Source organism: Dreissena polymorpha, chromosome 5 (assembly GCF_020536995.1).
Source record: "Dreissena polymorpha isolate Duluth1 chromosome 5, UMN_Dpol_1.0, whole genome shotgun sequence".
Lineage (NCBI taxonomy): Eukaryota > Metazoa > Mollusca > Bivalvia > Myida > Dreissenidae > Dreissena > Dreissena polymorpha.
The window spans coordinates 46,599,065-46,615,695 of record NC_068359.1 but is presented as its reverse complement, the minus strand read 5'-3'; the positions used below and the strand labels follow the sequence as shown (position 1 = coordinate 46,615,695).

The following is a 16,631-nucleotide window of genomic DNA, read 5'->3' as shown; positions in this document are numbered from 1 at the left end:
AATAGCAGAAAGTGTTGTCCCTGATTAGCCTCTGGGGACTGCACTGTAATAGCAGAAAGTGTTGTCCCTGATTAGCCTATGGGGACTGCACCGTAATAGCAGAAAGTGTTGTCCCTGATTAGCCTATGGAGACTACACCGTAATAGCAGTAAGTGTTGTCTCTGATAAGCCTCTGGGGACTGCACCGTAATAGCAGAAAGTGTTGTCCCTGATTAGCCTATGGGGACTGCACTGTAATAGCAGAAAGTGTTGTCCCTGATTAGCCTATGGGGACTGCACCGTAATAGCAGTAAGTGTTGTCCCTGATTAGCCTCTGGGGACTGCACCGTAATAGCAGAAAGTGTTGTCCCTGTTTAGCCTTTGGGGACTGCACCGTAATAGCGGAAGTGTTGTCCCTGATTAGTCTCTGGGGACTGCACCGTAATAGCAGAAAGTGTTGTCCCTGATTAGCCTCTGGGGACTGCACCATAATAGCATAAAGTGTTGTCCCTGATTAGCCTATGGGGACTGCACGGTAATAGCAGAAAGTGTTGTCCCTGATTAATCTCTGGGGACTGCACCGTAATAGCAGAAAGTGTTGTCCCTGATTAGCCTATGGGGACTGCACCGTAATAGCAGAAAGTATTGTCCCTGATTAGTCTCTGGGGACTGCAGAAAGTGTTGTCCCTGATTAGCACCGTAATAGCAGAAAGTGTTGTCCCTGATTAGCCTCTGGGGACTGCACCGTAATAGCAGAAAGTGTTGTCCCTGATTAGCCTATGGGGACTGCACCGTAATAGCAAAAAGTGTTGTCCCTGATAAGCCTATGGGGACTGCAGAAAGTGTTGTCCCTGATTAGCCTCTGGGGACTGTACCGAAATAGCAGAAAGTGTTGTCCCTGTTTAGCCTCTGGGGACTGCACCGTAATAGCAGAAATTGTTGTCCCTAATGAGTCTCTGGGGACTTCACCTTAATAGCAGAAAGTGTTGTCCCTGATTAGTCTCTGGGGACTGCACCGTAATAGCAGAAAGTGTTGTCCCTGATTAGCCTATGGGGACTGCATCATAATAGCATAAAGTGTTGTCCCTTATTAGTCTCTGGGGACTGCATCGTAATAGCAGAAAGTGTTGTCCCTGATTAGCCTATGGGGACTGCACCGTTATAGCAGAAAGTGTTGTCCCTGATTAGCCTATGGGGACTGCACAGTAATAGCAGAAAGTGTTGTCCCTGATTAGCCTCTGGGGACTGCACTGTAATAGCAGAAAGTGTTGTCCCTGGTTAGTCTCTGGGGACTGCACCATAATAGCAGAAAGTGTTGTCCCTGATTAGTCTCTGCGGACTGCACTGTAATAGCAGAAAGTGTTGTCCCTGATTAGCCTCTGGGTACTGCACTGTAATAGCAGAAAGTGTTGTCCCTGATAAGCCTATGGGGACTGCACGGTAATAGCAGAAAGTGTTGTCCCTGATTAGTCTCTGGGGACTGCACTGTAATAGCAGAAAGTGTTGTCCCTGATTAGTCTCTGGGGACTGCACCGTAATAACAGTAAGTGTTGTCCCTGATTAGTCTCTGAGGACTCCACTGTAAAAGCAGAAAGTGTTGTCCCTGATTAGCCTATGGGGACTGCACCGTAATAGCAGAAAGTGTTGTCCCTGATTAGCCTCTGGGGACTGCAGAAAGTGTTGTCCCTGATTAGCCTCTGGTGACTGCACAGTAATAGCAGAAAGTGTTGTCCCTGATTAGCCTATGGGGACTGCACCATAATAGCAGAAAGTGTTGTGCCTGATTAGCCTCTGGGGACTGCTCCGTAATAGCAGAAAGTGTTGTCCCTGATTAGCTCATGGGGACTGCACCTTAATAGCAGAAAGTGTTGTCCCTGATTAGCCTCTGGTGACTGCACCGTAATAGCAGAAAGTGTTGTCCATGATTAGCCTATGGGGACTGCACCGTAATAGCAGAAAGTGTTGTCCCTGATTAGCCTATGGGGACTGCACCGTAATAGCAGAAAGTGTTGTCCCTGATTAGCCTATGGAGCCTGCACCGTAATAGCAGAAAGTGTTGTCCCTGTTTAGCCTATGGGGACTGCAGAAAGTGTTGTCCCTGATTAGCCTCTGGGGACTGCACCGTAATAGCAGAAAGTGTTGTCCCTGATTAGCCTCTGGGGACTGCACTGTAATAGCAGAAAGTGTTGTCCCTGATTAGCCTCTGGGGACTGCACCGTAATAGTAGAAAGTGTTGTCCCTGATTAGCCTATGGGGACTTCACCATAATAGCAGAAAGTGTTGTCCCTGATAAGTCTCTGGGGACTGCACCGTAATAGCAGAAAGTGTTGTCCCTGATTAGCCTATGGGGACTGCACCGTAATAGCAGAAAGTGTTGTCCCTGATTAGCCTATGGGGACTGCACCGTAATAGCAGAAAGTGTTGTCCCTGATTAGTTTCTGGGGACTGCACTGTAATAGCAGAAAGTGTTGTCCCTGATTAGCCTATGGGGACTTCACCGTAATAGCGGAAAGTGTTGTCCCTGATTAGCCTCTGGGGACTGCACCGTAATAGCATAAAGTGTTGTCCCTGATTAGCCTCTGGGGACTGCACCGTAATAGCAGAAAGTGTTGTCCCTGATTAGCCTCTGGGGACTGCACCGTAATAGCAGAAAGTGTTGTCCCTGATTAGTCTCTGGGGACTGCACCGTAATAGCAGAAAGTGTTGTCCCTGATTAGCCTCTGGGGACTGCACCGTAATAGCAGAAAGTGTTGTCCCTGATTAGCCTCTGGGGACTGCACTGTAATAGCAGAAAGTGTTGTCCCTGATTAGTCTCTGGGGACTGCACTGTAATAGCAGAAAGTGTTGTCCCTGATTAGTCTCTGGGGACTGCACCATAATAGCAGAAAGTGTTGTCCCTGATTAGCCTCTGGGGACTGCACCGTAATAGCAGAAAGTGTTGTCCCTGATTAGCCTCTGGGGACTGCACCGTAATAGCAGAAAGTATTGTCCCTGATTAGTCTCTGGGGACTGCACTGTAATAGCAGAAAGTGTTGTCCCTGATTAGTCTCTGGGGACTGCACCGTAATAGCAGTAAGTGTTGTCCCTGATTAGCCTATGGGGACTGCACCTTAATAGCATAAAGTATTGTCCCTGATTAGCCTCTGGGGACTGAACCGTAAAAGCAGAAAGTGTTGTCCCTGATTAGTCTCTGGGGACTGCAGAAAGTGTTGTCCCTGATTAGCACCGTAATAGCAGAAAGTGTTGTCCCTGATTAGCCTCTGGGGACTGCACCGTAATAGCAGAAAGTATTGTCCCTGATTAGTCTCTGGGGACTGCACTGTAATAGCAGAAAGTGTTGTCCCTGATTAGTCTCTAGGGACTGCACTGTAATAGCAGAAAGTGTTGTCCCTGATTAGCCTCTGGGGACTGCACCGTAATAGCAGAAAGTATTGTCCCTGATTAGCCTATGGGGACTGCACCGTAATAGCATAAAGTGTTGTCCCTGATTAGTCTCTGGGGACTGCACCGTAATAGCATAAAGTGTTGTCCCTGATTAGCCTCTGGGGACTGCACCGTAATAGCAGAAAGTATTGTCCCTGATTAGTCTCTGGGGACTGCACTGTAATAGCAGAAAGTGTTGTCCCTGATTAGCCTATGGGGACTGCACCATAATAGCAGTAAGTGTTGTCCCTGATTAGCCTATGGGGACTGCACCGTAATAGCAGAAAGTGTTGTCCCTGATTAGTCTCTGGGGACTGCAGAAAGTGTTGTCCCTGATTAGCACCGTAATAGCAGAAAGTGTTGTCCCTGATTAGCCTCTGGGGACTGCACCGTAATAGCAGAAAGTATTGTCCCTGATTAGTCTCTGGGGACTGCACTGTAATAGCAGAAAGTGTTGTCCCTGATTAGCCTATGGGGACTGCACGGTAATAGCAGTAAGTGTTGTCCCTGATTAGTCTCTGGGGACTGCACCGTAATAGCAGAAAGTATTGTCCCTGATTAGCCTATGGGGACTGCACCGTTATAGCAGAAAGTGTTGTCCCTGATTAGCCTCTAGGGACTGCACCGTAATAGCAGAAAGTGTTGACCCTGATTAGCCTATGGGGACTGCACTGTAATAGCAGAAAGTGTTGTCCCTGATTAGCCTCTGGGGACTGCACCGTAATAGCAGAAAGTGTTGTCCCTGATTAGCCTATGGGGACTGCACCATAATAGCAGAAAGTGTTGTCCCTGATTAGCCTATGGGGACTGCACCTTAATAGCAGAAAGTGTTGTCCCTGATTAGCCTATGGCGACTGCACTGTAATAGCAGAAAGTGTTGTCCCTAATTAGCCTATGGAGACTACACCGTAATAGCAGAAAGTGTTGTCCCTGATTAGTCTCTGGGGACTGCACTGTAATAGCAGAAAGTGTTGTCCCTGATTAGCCTATGGGGACTGCACCGTATTAGCAGAAAGTGTTGTCCCTGATTAGCCTGTGGGGACTGCAAAGGCTTATCTGGGATGACAAGTTAAGCTCAAGCATGATGCCCCATTTTCACGGGCTCATATTTTTTCTTTAAAAAAAACAGCCAAGCCTCAGTTTGTGATGCCCCTGATGGACCAGCACCTTGACGTTGGTACCAAGCAGCTGACGTGGCAGTGTGAGGCTCGCTCTGTGCCCTTCCCCACGTACACCTGGTATGTAGCAAAATGTGATGGAATAAATAGAGGATATTTGTTGGATTTGGTGGAATATGGATTTTAATTCATAAGTGATCATAGAAAATGATTTTTTCACGAGTGGCTGCTGAGTGAAAATATATTTTTTCTGTGATCACGAGTGAATTAAAATCGATATTCCACCAAATCCAACAATTTTTTTATTTTATGCTAACAAATGAATATTTTTGTATTAAATTTTTGCCATTCCAGACTTCATAATTCCCCGTTGGGCGCCTTTAAGTATTTTAAAAGAAAGGTTTTCAGTATGTTTTTATAAACATCTATGCACAGTAGTCCCCCTTTGTAAAATTTGCCTTTAATTGAGGGTCACAATGGGCAAACCAAAGATATCTGAAAGATAGTTCTGGTAAAACAATGAAAATTATTGATTACAGTCCAACCCCTACTTCCAGTCACCCCTCATCACCGGTCGCCCCGTGTAGGCGGCCGGTCTGTGCCGCGACAGTCAATAAACACTATATAATGCACCCCTCTTAAGCAGTAACCCCGTTTCTCCGGCCAGCGGCCAGCAATTTTGCATCCTAAATGTTAAATTTCCCCCATATGAGTGATGACGCGCGAGTAAGTCAGTCATGTACATTGGCAAAATTACACCAACGCAATGGCGAAAAAATCGATACGTACTTCCAGTCTGTTGTTTAGGCTCTGTAGTACTGAAGCGTGATGTGTGATAAACATTTTGACAGCCAGTTTGCAAATTGCAATTAATTAGCGGCGGATTATCGGGTTATCGGGTTAAAAGCAATATGCGACCGTTTGATCTTTTTGTTTCCGCACGTGCGAATATCACCTATTATTACTGGAAAAGAGATTCTTAATTTATAATTTATTATTTGTAGCTGTTGAATCAAACTATTTCAAGCACACATTTATGACAATTATCGGCTAATTAAAAGTTGAAAAGAACAACAAAACTTTAAACTGAAATCAACTGATCTACATGTTCTCTGTGCTACAAAGTTTTTATCCATAAATCAATACACGCATGCTTTCCATGGGTATGCCGTGACATTGTACATTGGTGCATAATTTTCGCGCTTTTGTCGGGACAAAGGAAATACATGAGGACTTTTTTGATGCTAGAATTTGTAAACGTCTCATTAACATAAAACAATCAGGAGTGTGTTTAGGATTACAAAATATTATTCTCATTTGGGAATTAAACAAAACATTTATATTTGTTTTATATTTACAATGATTTCAATATTAATTTTGATAAAACCCTTTACGAAAAAATGTTTTTATAATAGTATGCATGAAAAGCACGATTACTGGGAGGATTACACCCGGTTGCTATTATCAGTCTCTTAAATAAGTGGCCACGATTTTATCATGGAGGGGATCACTGTCGAGACCAATTGTGAGGTAGGTATTACAAAGCCATAAAACTGCAATAAACCAATTAAATTATCGATTGATAGTGACACAGGAGTTATTCACGCATAACTGATTCACAACTGTTCCCATCTTAAGTGCATTGGGACCATACAACGCGCATTGTGTAAACAATGAATCATGAGAATGATTCTTTTTCATTGACTTGATTCTGATGATGATGATGAGACAGATAAATAGAATTTTTTTTTTAATGAAAACGTTTTTTTTATAGCTGACTTTAGAAAGGAAGAAATAAAATTATTTTAAGTCTATACATTGTTTAGTACATGAACACATATTTACCATTTTGTTTATACAAAAATTGAACAGTTGGCCATGCACTCATCAACTCCAGACTCTCTATGACCCAACCCCCTCTTAAGAGGCCACCCCGCTTAAGCAGCCAATTTGGCCGTTTCCCTTGACTGGCTGCTAAAGAGGGGTTGGACTGTATTTTCATTGTTATTTTTCATTGTTTCAAACAGTGAAATATCAGTTTTATTTCACTGATATTTCTCTATAAATCATCGGAAAGCATAAAAAAAAAGATGCTTACAACTCAGCGAACTTTTTGTTGAGATTTATTTTGCTATTGAACAAGATGCTTTCAAAGTCCACAAAATATTTTAAACAAGATATTTTATTTAGTAAAACGAAGATATCCAGGACTCCTGTATAGGACAGCTGTCCAGTAACTTGAATGAACGAGTACATTCCCTCTAGCTGTCTGGTGTGTCCTGTTACTAGACTAATACAGAGAATGTGAATAGATTAATACAGTGGGCAAACAAGTGGGTGGGGTAACGACCGTGCAATACTACCAATCATCTAATACGTGGAAACTGAGAACAACGGTCAACTGTCTACAATGGTCACTTACAATGTAGGTCATTTCATTGACTGACTGCTGTTCTCAGGTTGGACTGTATACCTTAAAACACCAGACAAAAGAAGGCTACATACATGGTGAAGTGCGCAAAATATACAGGAAGAGTTAAAAAAAATTAACAAGGAGTGCAAGCAAGAAATGACATGTAGGCATGCGTGCTTTACAGTGTATCGGGCAATTGTTTGGATAAATTAATTTATAAATTGACATTGTTTTTGTAAAAAGACGATTTTCTCAAATGTTTAGTACATTAGATCATTACGTTACAGGTACAAGGATGGCGTGAGGATCACCAACAGCACCAACGGCGAGGTTCAGGTCATCAGCAACATCCTGTTCCTGCGCAACCTTCAGGAAAAGCGCGACAGCGGCATGTACCAGTGCTTTGCAGAGAACTCCCATGGGACGTCAACGTCTGCCGCACAGCTTAGGATTCTCTGTGAGCCTTAACTTGACTACTTAATGCACAATAAAAACAAACTACTTAACTTTTTAAAAAGAATTCTGCCAAAATTAAAGACAAATTTGTTTCAGATAAGGAGAACTTTTTTTTCGTTTGTACGTTTACACATAGGTGCACTGTATGCATGATGTCATAAAGTGAATTCTGGGATAGGACATCATTTGACATCCAATCCAAATTGGGGTATTTCGATTTTACATGCGTATTTCATGTGATACTGTAAACGTATAGAAATTCGTCTGTATGAAATTTCATGGTTTAATAAAAAAAAAACAACTAACTCCTTGACACGTAATTTCATGGATTGACAGTCATAATAATTAAACTTTTCTTAGACAACCAGAGTAATAACGAAGAATAATCTGCTAATGTGTGTTGACAGCAAGGCTTGTGATTAATATGCACTGAAGCATGAAAGTGTTGCTGATAATTGTCGATAAGAGCGAATAAGTGGCGATCTTGTGGGTCCCCGCTCTCTAATTGCCATCAATGTTGTTTTGACAATATTTGCAATTCTCTGCTCAATCGGTCCCCTAGTAGTAACAATTGAGTAATAAGGTCCCCAAAATACAGGTGTGAAAACCGTTATGTCTCTTTTTAAATTAAATTGGCACTAATTGACATATGTGATAAATCTGCAAACTGTTAATTTGACGACGTCACGTATAAGAGAACAATCGTTGAAGTACAGTTTAAATTCCGTGCTTGATATAAAAAGTATTATTACCCAAACACTTATCAAGAAAACAACATATTGTATTACCTAGCATATCTCAATCAAATATCTCAGATAACGAAAACAATAGACAATGTCGGCAATGACATTCGAAAAGGACCGATTTCGGATTAAAAATGTAAAAATAATCGTTGGTACTTGAATTCGTCGTTCAGCGGAACAACGAAATCCATGAAAATTCATACCACACGAAGTTTAATGGTTTTACAGTATGATGTGCGTTCATTGTTATGTGTTCTTATGTAATGATTAATTCAGATCAAGAACTTAATGCAAGAATAGAGCAGTCCTGTAAATATGTCCCATCATAATCAATGTAGGAGATAGTTTCATAACTATGTTTTCATATGCTTTAATTAAAGCCAATGTTAGAAGTCTTGTGTCTTTCACACATAAGCCTTGCTTTGGTAAATTTTGAATGGGTTTTTATCACATTCTCTGATTGTATAGGTTTGTGTGTTGCATTTTCAAACGTTAATAATAAAATTGATGCCTATTTTGATGTTCAGTTTTTGCTTTGTTTGAGATAATCTTTTACTAATTTTTTCATAACAGGTCTACATATGGCTATATAAAAAGTGCATGATTTAAGAATTAGTCTATACAGAAACTTCATATGACCTCATTAAGCACCTGATTTCAGCCTTGGCCCCCACCTTTGAGAAGAACCCTATGGCCCTAACCAAGGCTGGAGCCCTGAAAGGGGATGTTACGATAGAGTGCAGGCCTGAGGCTGCTCCTACACCAGAGATCAACTGGTTCATGAATGGGGGAGGGCTCAACCCCTCTTCAAACCCTAGTGACCCTCTGTACAGGAATATTAAGGGTGACCTGGTAATCAGGGACTTGCAGCAATCCAATGCTGGGATGTACGAATGTCGGGCTGTCAATTCCCTTGGGGAAGCGAAAAACTCAACCTACTTGAGTATTTACGGTACATATTCTACTATTTGTTGTAAATTTGATTTCATATAAAGGGCATGTGATATGTAATTTTTTCAGTCCTAAATAAAATACTTAAAATCTACGATGTGAATATCTTCCATGTTTGATTATGTATATCGACATGCAATATAATGAATAAAAGAATATAAATAGTTTTATACTGATCAGTTGTACATTATATGCATAGATCAGTTTTACTTTATTTGGATTTCATATAAAGGGCATGTGAAATGTATTTTTTTCATTCCTTAATAAAATACTTAGATCTAAGTTATAAATATCTTTTTCCATGTTTGATTATGTAAATCGGTATACAATATAATGAAGAACTGTTAAAAAAAAGTAAAAATTATTTTTATACTCATCAGTTCTACATTATTTGCATAGATCAGTTCTACATTATTTGAATTGATCAGTTGTACATAATTTGGATGAACTATGTTTTTTGTGTAGCGGCAACTGTGATCTCCACCCCTCCGAGTAGAGACACGACCGTGAGCTTGAACTCCACAGCGTTCATCAACTGCCAGGTCTCCTTCAACCGAGACAACCTCGACATCGTCTACCAATGGCTCTTCAATAACCGCACCATTAACATCAGCAGTGACTCGCACTATGAGCATGTTAGTTTAATGAATACATATTTATTTTAACTTGATTGCACTGAAAGCCTGAGGCTTATTGAAGCACTCTGGAGTCTGTTTCCAGGGTAGAACTAGTACTTGGTGTCTGGCGGAGATTAAATAATGCTCCAACAGTGAGGATGGAACCCTTGACCTCCCGGTCGCCAGGCAGGCACCATAACAATTGCACCATTTTTCGGAGCATGTTAGCACTACTATGGAACATATTTTTATGCTCCCCATATATATATATATGGGGAGCATAATAGTTGCCAATTTAGGGTTCCTTACTTACATGTACTTCCGTAACACTTTTGTTACCGTTTCTCATAGCGCCTTCAATATTTTACTGATATCTTACATATTTGGCATGTAGGCACCTTGCATGGACCTCTACATTTTGATGATGTTTGAGGTCACTGGGGTCAAGGTCAAGGTCACTGAGGCTAATAATAGATTTTTCCGTCACAACGTTGTTACAGTTTCTCATAGCGCCTTCAATATCTTACTGATCTCTTACATATTTGGCATGTAGGTACCTTGCATGGACCTCTACCTTTTGATGGTGTTTGAGGTCACTGGAGTCAAGGTCACTGAGGCTAAAAATAGATTTTTCCGTCACAATTTTGTTACTGTTTCTCATAGCGCCTTCAATATTTTACCGATCTCTTACATATTTGGCATGTAGGTACCTTGCATGGACCTCTACCTTTTGATGAGGTTTGAGGTCACTTGGGTCAAAGTCAAGGTCACCGAGGCTAATAATAGATTTTCTCAAGGTCACTTTGGTTACAGTTTTTCATAGCTCCTTCAATATTTGATCAATCTCTTATATATTTGGGATGTAAGTACCTTGCATGGACCTCTACCTTTTTGATGAGGTTTGAGGTCATTGGGGTCAAGGTCACTGAGGCTAAAAATAGATTTTCTCAAGGTCACACTTTTTTCCACACAACTTAACCATATATCGACAAAGCATCATTGGGGAGCATCCATCAGTTTTTTTAGTCTTCATAATGCATATGCATGTGTTGGGCATCATGCAGTGATTTTTTTGTCCAATTGGGAAAACTGTGCCTGAAAAACCCTGAAATTTAGAAAATTCGCATTATGAAGTCTTCATATTGGGAAATTTGTATATTAGATTTTTTGCTCCCAAATACTTAAAAATTGATAACTAAATGTTGTTAAGTTGTCAATATTATATTTACTTACTTTCAATCCATAGTGATGCAAAGGAGAACTAACTTAATGTAGCAAATTTGTTTATAGAAACCTTGAATTTGGATTTTTTTGACAGCAATTGGTAAATTGGTTGTTTTTTCCCAACTGGGAAAGGAAAAAAATTGCTGTCATGTATCTTTTACAGGTCATTGAATCAAAACTATTCTTTAAGATCTGAAATAAGTATGACCATATATATAAATGTGCATTATTCACTACTTCCACTGTATTCATCCCTGCATGGGTACTTTATTTGAAGCTTTAATGTGTCAACCTTTATCTCTCGCTGTGGTTATGTTTCAGGGTCTACCCCCCCAGGAAGGTGGCCTGTACATTCGGGACGCCCAGTACTGGCATGGAGGCATGTACACCTGCAGGGCAACAACCCAGGTCGACGCAACTGAGGCCACTGGTAGACTCTGGATCACAGGTAGGGACTGAACCTCACTCTCAGAAAATGGGGCTTAAGAGCATTAAGTGTAGTCCCAGCTGATTAGCCTGTGAAATTTTCAAAGGTTAATGAGGGATGACTTTTGCTTAAACTGGAAAATTGCTAAAATTATGCTTGCTTTAAATGAAAAATACCATAAAAGTGGAAATTGTCGTTCCTGATTAGCCTTTGTGGACTGCACATGCTTATCTGGACGACGGTTTATGCACATGCATTGAACCCAGCTTTCCCCAAGGGGGGCTCATATGTTTTCGTCATGATGTCACACTTTTACGGAAGCATAACACACTTTCAAGTAAATAAGTGCCATGACACACACTTTCAAGTGAATAAGTGTTGTTACACACACTTTCAAGTAAATAAGTGTCATGACACACACCTTTATATAAGTAGGTGTCATTACACACACATGCGAGTAAATAAGTGTCATGTCACACACTTTCAAATAAATAAGTGTAATGACAAGCACTTTCAAGTTCACACTTTCAAGTAAATAAGTGTCATGACACACACTTTCAAGTAAATATGTGCCTTGACACATACTTTCAAGTAAATAAGGCTCCATTGGTCATTGAGGGCTCGGGTACTACTAACATGTTACTTGGGTACTCTTAAGTATACTTACATGTACCCCGGGTACAGTAAATATACTTAAATGTACCTGGTCGATATAAGACTGTACACAAGTTGTATTCCAGCCCAATATCGGATGTTGTAAAACGTGCTACCTATTACCGTAAAACAATATTGTTTATCTTAAACAAACTTCTCTTTCAACAAAACTTCATCTACATGCTTTTAGAGTACGAGTTTCGATAATATAGAAGCCATTTATCGGACAACGACCGATTTAGAGTTTATATTCCAGGTACATCTTAGTATATTTACTGTACCTGGGGTGCATGTAATTATACTTAAGAGTACCCGGATACATGTAAGTAGTACTCGAGCCGACAATGACCAATTGAGCGTAAATAAGTGTCATGGCACACACTTTCAAGTAAACAAAAGTGTCATGACACACACTTTTACGGAAGCATGACACAAACTTTCAAGTAAATAAGTGTCATGACACACACTTTCAAGTAAATAAGTGTCATGGCACACACTTTCAAGTAAATAAGTGTCATGACACACACTTTCAAGTAAATAAGTGTCAGGACACTTTTACAGAAGCATGACACACACTTTTATGGAAGCTTTTATTATCATTAAACTTTTTTATCATGAGCATAGGTTACATGGTACTACAATTTTGATTTTTTTTTAGCTCTAGAGCTAATGTCATGGCGTGGTTGCCGTCGTCCGTCCGTGCATGTGTGTGTTAGACTTTTTCTTGTTTACGCGATTAAGTCCACAGTTTTCATCCGATTCTTTTCAAACTTGTTCATTGTCTTCATATTAATGAGGACTCGAACCCTATTGAAAAAAGGTTACATCAGAGTAAAAAGTACAGAATTATCTCCCCTTGAATTTGAGAAAATTGTGAAATAAGGCTTGTTTACACAATAAAGTCCACAGTTTTCATCCAATTATTTCCCAACTTGCACAGTGTCTTTATCTGAATGATGAGTCAAACCCTATTGAAAATGAGCAATATCGGAGTTATAAGTCTAGAATTATCTCTCCTTGAATTTGAGAAAAAATGAAAATTTAGTTTTTTTATATGATAAAGTCCATAATTTTCATCCAATTCTTGGCAAACTTGCACAGTGTCTTTGTATCAATGAGGACTCAAACCCTTTTTTAAAAAGAGCAATATCCAAGCAATACATCCAGAATGACTTCCCTTTGAATATGAGACAATTTTGAAATCCTGCTTGTTTACGCAATTAATTCCACAGTTTTCATCCAATTATTTCCAAATTTGCACAGTATCTTTATATCAATGAGGACTTGAACCCTATTGAATATGAGCAGTATCGGAGAAATAAGTACACAATAATCTCCCCATGAATTTGAGAAAATTCTCCTTGTTTGCGCGATTAAGTTTCCATCTTATTCTTTCCAAACGTGCACAGTGTTTATAGCAGTAGAGCGATTCAGGCCCTCATGGGCCTCTTGTTATATAATTCTCAAAATTCTACAAGGGTCCTTAGTTTTTGTTATGCACCTGGTAGGGTGGCAAATAGCAGACAAATTGTCTTTCCATAGGGTTTCCGTTTCCGGAATAATTTTGTTCCTTAATGCTTTCAGATATTTACCTGATTTTCAGTGTGTGAGTCTACCTGCATGACTTACAGATCAAGTTCGAGTTTTGATCTGGTCCATTGATTTTTGTCATTTAACCACTCATTAGTTGTGCAATGTGTCAACACTATATTCTGCTGTGTACAGGTCCACCGAGGGAGGTATCCGGTGTGGATGCTTACAGCTCAATGAGCAACGTTCAGCTGCCGATGGGGGAGAATATCGGGGAGTTTGACGCGCTGCTGCGCTGGACAGATCCCCAGGAAGATGCAGCTCCCATCACGTACTACAACATCTACGGGAGAACTAACTACTCACAAATATACCGTCAGCTTTACTCCTGTAAGAACAACAGTATTTATTTTTTACCATTTTGAAATATTAGCTTGTTTACATGCACAGAGTGTCGTTTTGTTTTAAAATTTCAATAACAATATTGTATAAAATATTGTTTCAAAATTGTGTGAGCATTTTCAAGTATTTTTAAATTGCTAGGCAGATTTTTTTTCAAACTGTCTAAACTTAATGTGTGGTGATTGTTAACCCTTTACCACTTAGAAGCTAAGTGAAAATTGCTATGTTCAAACAGCATAAAGCCAGAAAAGCCTGTGAGTTACTGGCAGTCAGTAAAGGTTTTATGCTGTTTACTGCTCATCAGTATCTAAAGGTTGGAAATGAAGTCTTTAAAACTTGAATCTAGTAAGAAAGGCCTTTAATTAAATATAACTTTTTAAGGGACTACAAATGCGTTAAAACATGTATCTGAGTGGTCAAGGGTTAAGTAAGGAATTTTGGCTGCGACACTGGCCCTGAAATATGGTCCTTTGCCTTTTTTGAAACATAAAATATACAGAGGTTTGTCTGTGTCAGAATATTTTTCCTCTATTATCCCCCGCCATAGTCTTTCCATCCGTCCGGAGCCATATCTTGGAACTGCTTTGGCGGATTTCATTGAAACTTGGTATAAGTATATATATGGATAAGACATACATGCCATACGTCCCGGATTGTCCGGGATTGTCCCGGAAATGAAGAACGTGTCCGGCAGTCCCGGAAATTTGTCAAATGTCCCGGATTTTACAAAATCCATATATACATGTACCTTATCTTAGTCTTATGTGCACCTCGAATCTGTGTTCCCACCCGCAGAGTCTCCATGGCAATGCTTACCCGAATACGTGACTACTCTACGTGTCAAAATCGATCAATTAAGAGGGGTCCTGTTATCATATCGATTGTCTCGCGTTCGCAGTCAAACCGAAAAGGCGGCATTGTTTAATGTGGTTGTTAATTGGCTTTAATATGCTGATTTTATGGCGGTTTGTTGGCGCACGCTTTGAATGAGCGACAACACTCGTAAGCAGTCATACCTGTACTCGCAGTAAGATCATGCAGACGACGAGTGACGTACTTGTCATAAGCGTGTGATTTTTTGGCAGTTTGTTAAATTAATTTCGCACAATTGTAAATGTTTCGTTCGATTCTCAAATGAGCATTATTCAATTTGTAATCTGAAACATGCTTCCGAATTTCAATGCTTATGCGACATTACCAAATCCTAGCTTCAAATAAACAATGCTTTATCTTTTGTCTCAATATAAAGCGCGCGAAAATTGTGCAGACATGTAGAACGTCGCATGGAAAGTGTGGGTGTATTTCGTGTTGTATAAAAACATGAACATCATGTCAGGCGATTTACGCGTGTTCAGTGGGAAAAAAACGCCCCGATTGGACGTTATTTCATCACATCTTTAAATAGTAACAAATGCGCTAAGTTTGTATGCGGCCGTGAATACGCCAACGCTTTACCTGCAGATATGTGACATGAGGATGATGCACTCCAAATGGCATTGTACACCATCTGTTTATAACGGAGTTATGGCCCTTTGTATCTTGAAAAAATGCTTTTTTGAGTTTCAAATATAACACTTGTGTCCAGAAGCATAATGGCGGGGGATATCAATTCAACGAATTTGCTTGTTTTCACCAGTGTGATTGGGAAGTTTCATAATCAACAAACCATGTGTTGACTTGGTTGTGAAACGTCAGACTGATAAATATAATCTAGGTCATGGCAGTGACCTTGAACAAAAAAAACGCACTAAGTGTTAGGTTAGTGTAAAAACCAAAATATAGCTTGTGAAAGTTGTTGGGGTTTTGTTTTTCATTTATACAACCAATACCCTGAACTTAAAAAAAAAGCTTGGCTTTGAGAAAATGGGGTGTTATAGATGTGTCTCAAGTGTTGGTGTTTTTCGTTTTGAAGATAGTCTCATCTCAGTGAAAATGCTGTTAAAGCGGGAAATGTCGTCTCTGATAAGCCTTTGCAACTACACAGCTTACGTGTGATGACACTTTAGGCTCTTGCATTAAACCCCGTTTTTACCAAAGCAAGGTTCAAATGTTATGTTCAAACATTGATTGCAAAAATGTTTAATATCATATTATTTGATTGCAGCTATTCCTGCCTCTCAAACGGTGATAACGGGGGGAATAGATTCCTTCCGACGACAGTTCTTCATGAAGGGCCTCATGCCTGGTGTCAACTATGAGTTCACGGTTCGAGCTGTCAACATGTACGGTGTCGGCACGGAGAGCAAGCCTTCAAGTACGAGTATTGTGGGGTGTCCTTAGTATTTCTTAAACATTCTTTAGCCTTTACCACTTGTACAAGCACCTTGACACGTTTGTAGTCCCTTCGAAAATCAAATTAAATTTGGAACCTTTCTAATTAGATTCAAGTTTTAAAGGCTTCATGTCCGACCCTAACATACTGATGAGCATATAGCCATGTTCACTTATTTTTTGAGCAGGAAAAGGTTTATCCTGGTCAAAAAGTAAGCTTTAGTTGCGTATTTCATTTATGTTTATTAATTTTGTAGACTTTCTGACAATGTACAAAATAGTATGTTTATTGTCCCCTACCGGTTTCACCGGAGGGGACTTATGGTTTGCACTCTGTGTGTCCGTCAGTCTGTCACACTTTTCTGGATCCTGCAATAACTTTAAAAGTTCTTTTTTTTTTTTCATGAAACTTAAAATATGGAT

The 16,631-nt window shown here is 40.0% G+C and overlaps 1 protein-coding gene across 1 annotated transcript in view; it reads left to right on the top strand.

Annotated features, from left to right (window-relative positions):
* The window catches only part of LOC127882373 (contactin-5-like), an 80,340-nt gene that overhangs the window by 49,027 nt on the left and 14,682 nt on the right, over positions 1–16,631 (top strand). The window contains exons 13-19 of the mRNA XM_052430971.1: positions 4,532–4,640; positions 7,221–7,390; positions 8,794–9,084; positions 9,549–9,718; positions 11,246–11,372; positions 13,731–13,925; positions 16,042–16,191. Coding sequence (XP_052286931.1) covers positions 4,532–4,640; positions 7,221–7,390; positions 8,794–9,084; positions 9,549–9,718; positions 11,246–11,372; positions 13,731–13,925; positions 16,042–16,191 — 1,212 coding nt within the window. The remainder of the gene's footprint in view (positions 1–4,531; positions 4,641–7,220; positions 7,391–8,793; positions 9,085–9,548; positions 9,719–11,245; positions 11,373–13,730; positions 13,926–16,041; positions 16,192–16,631) is intronic.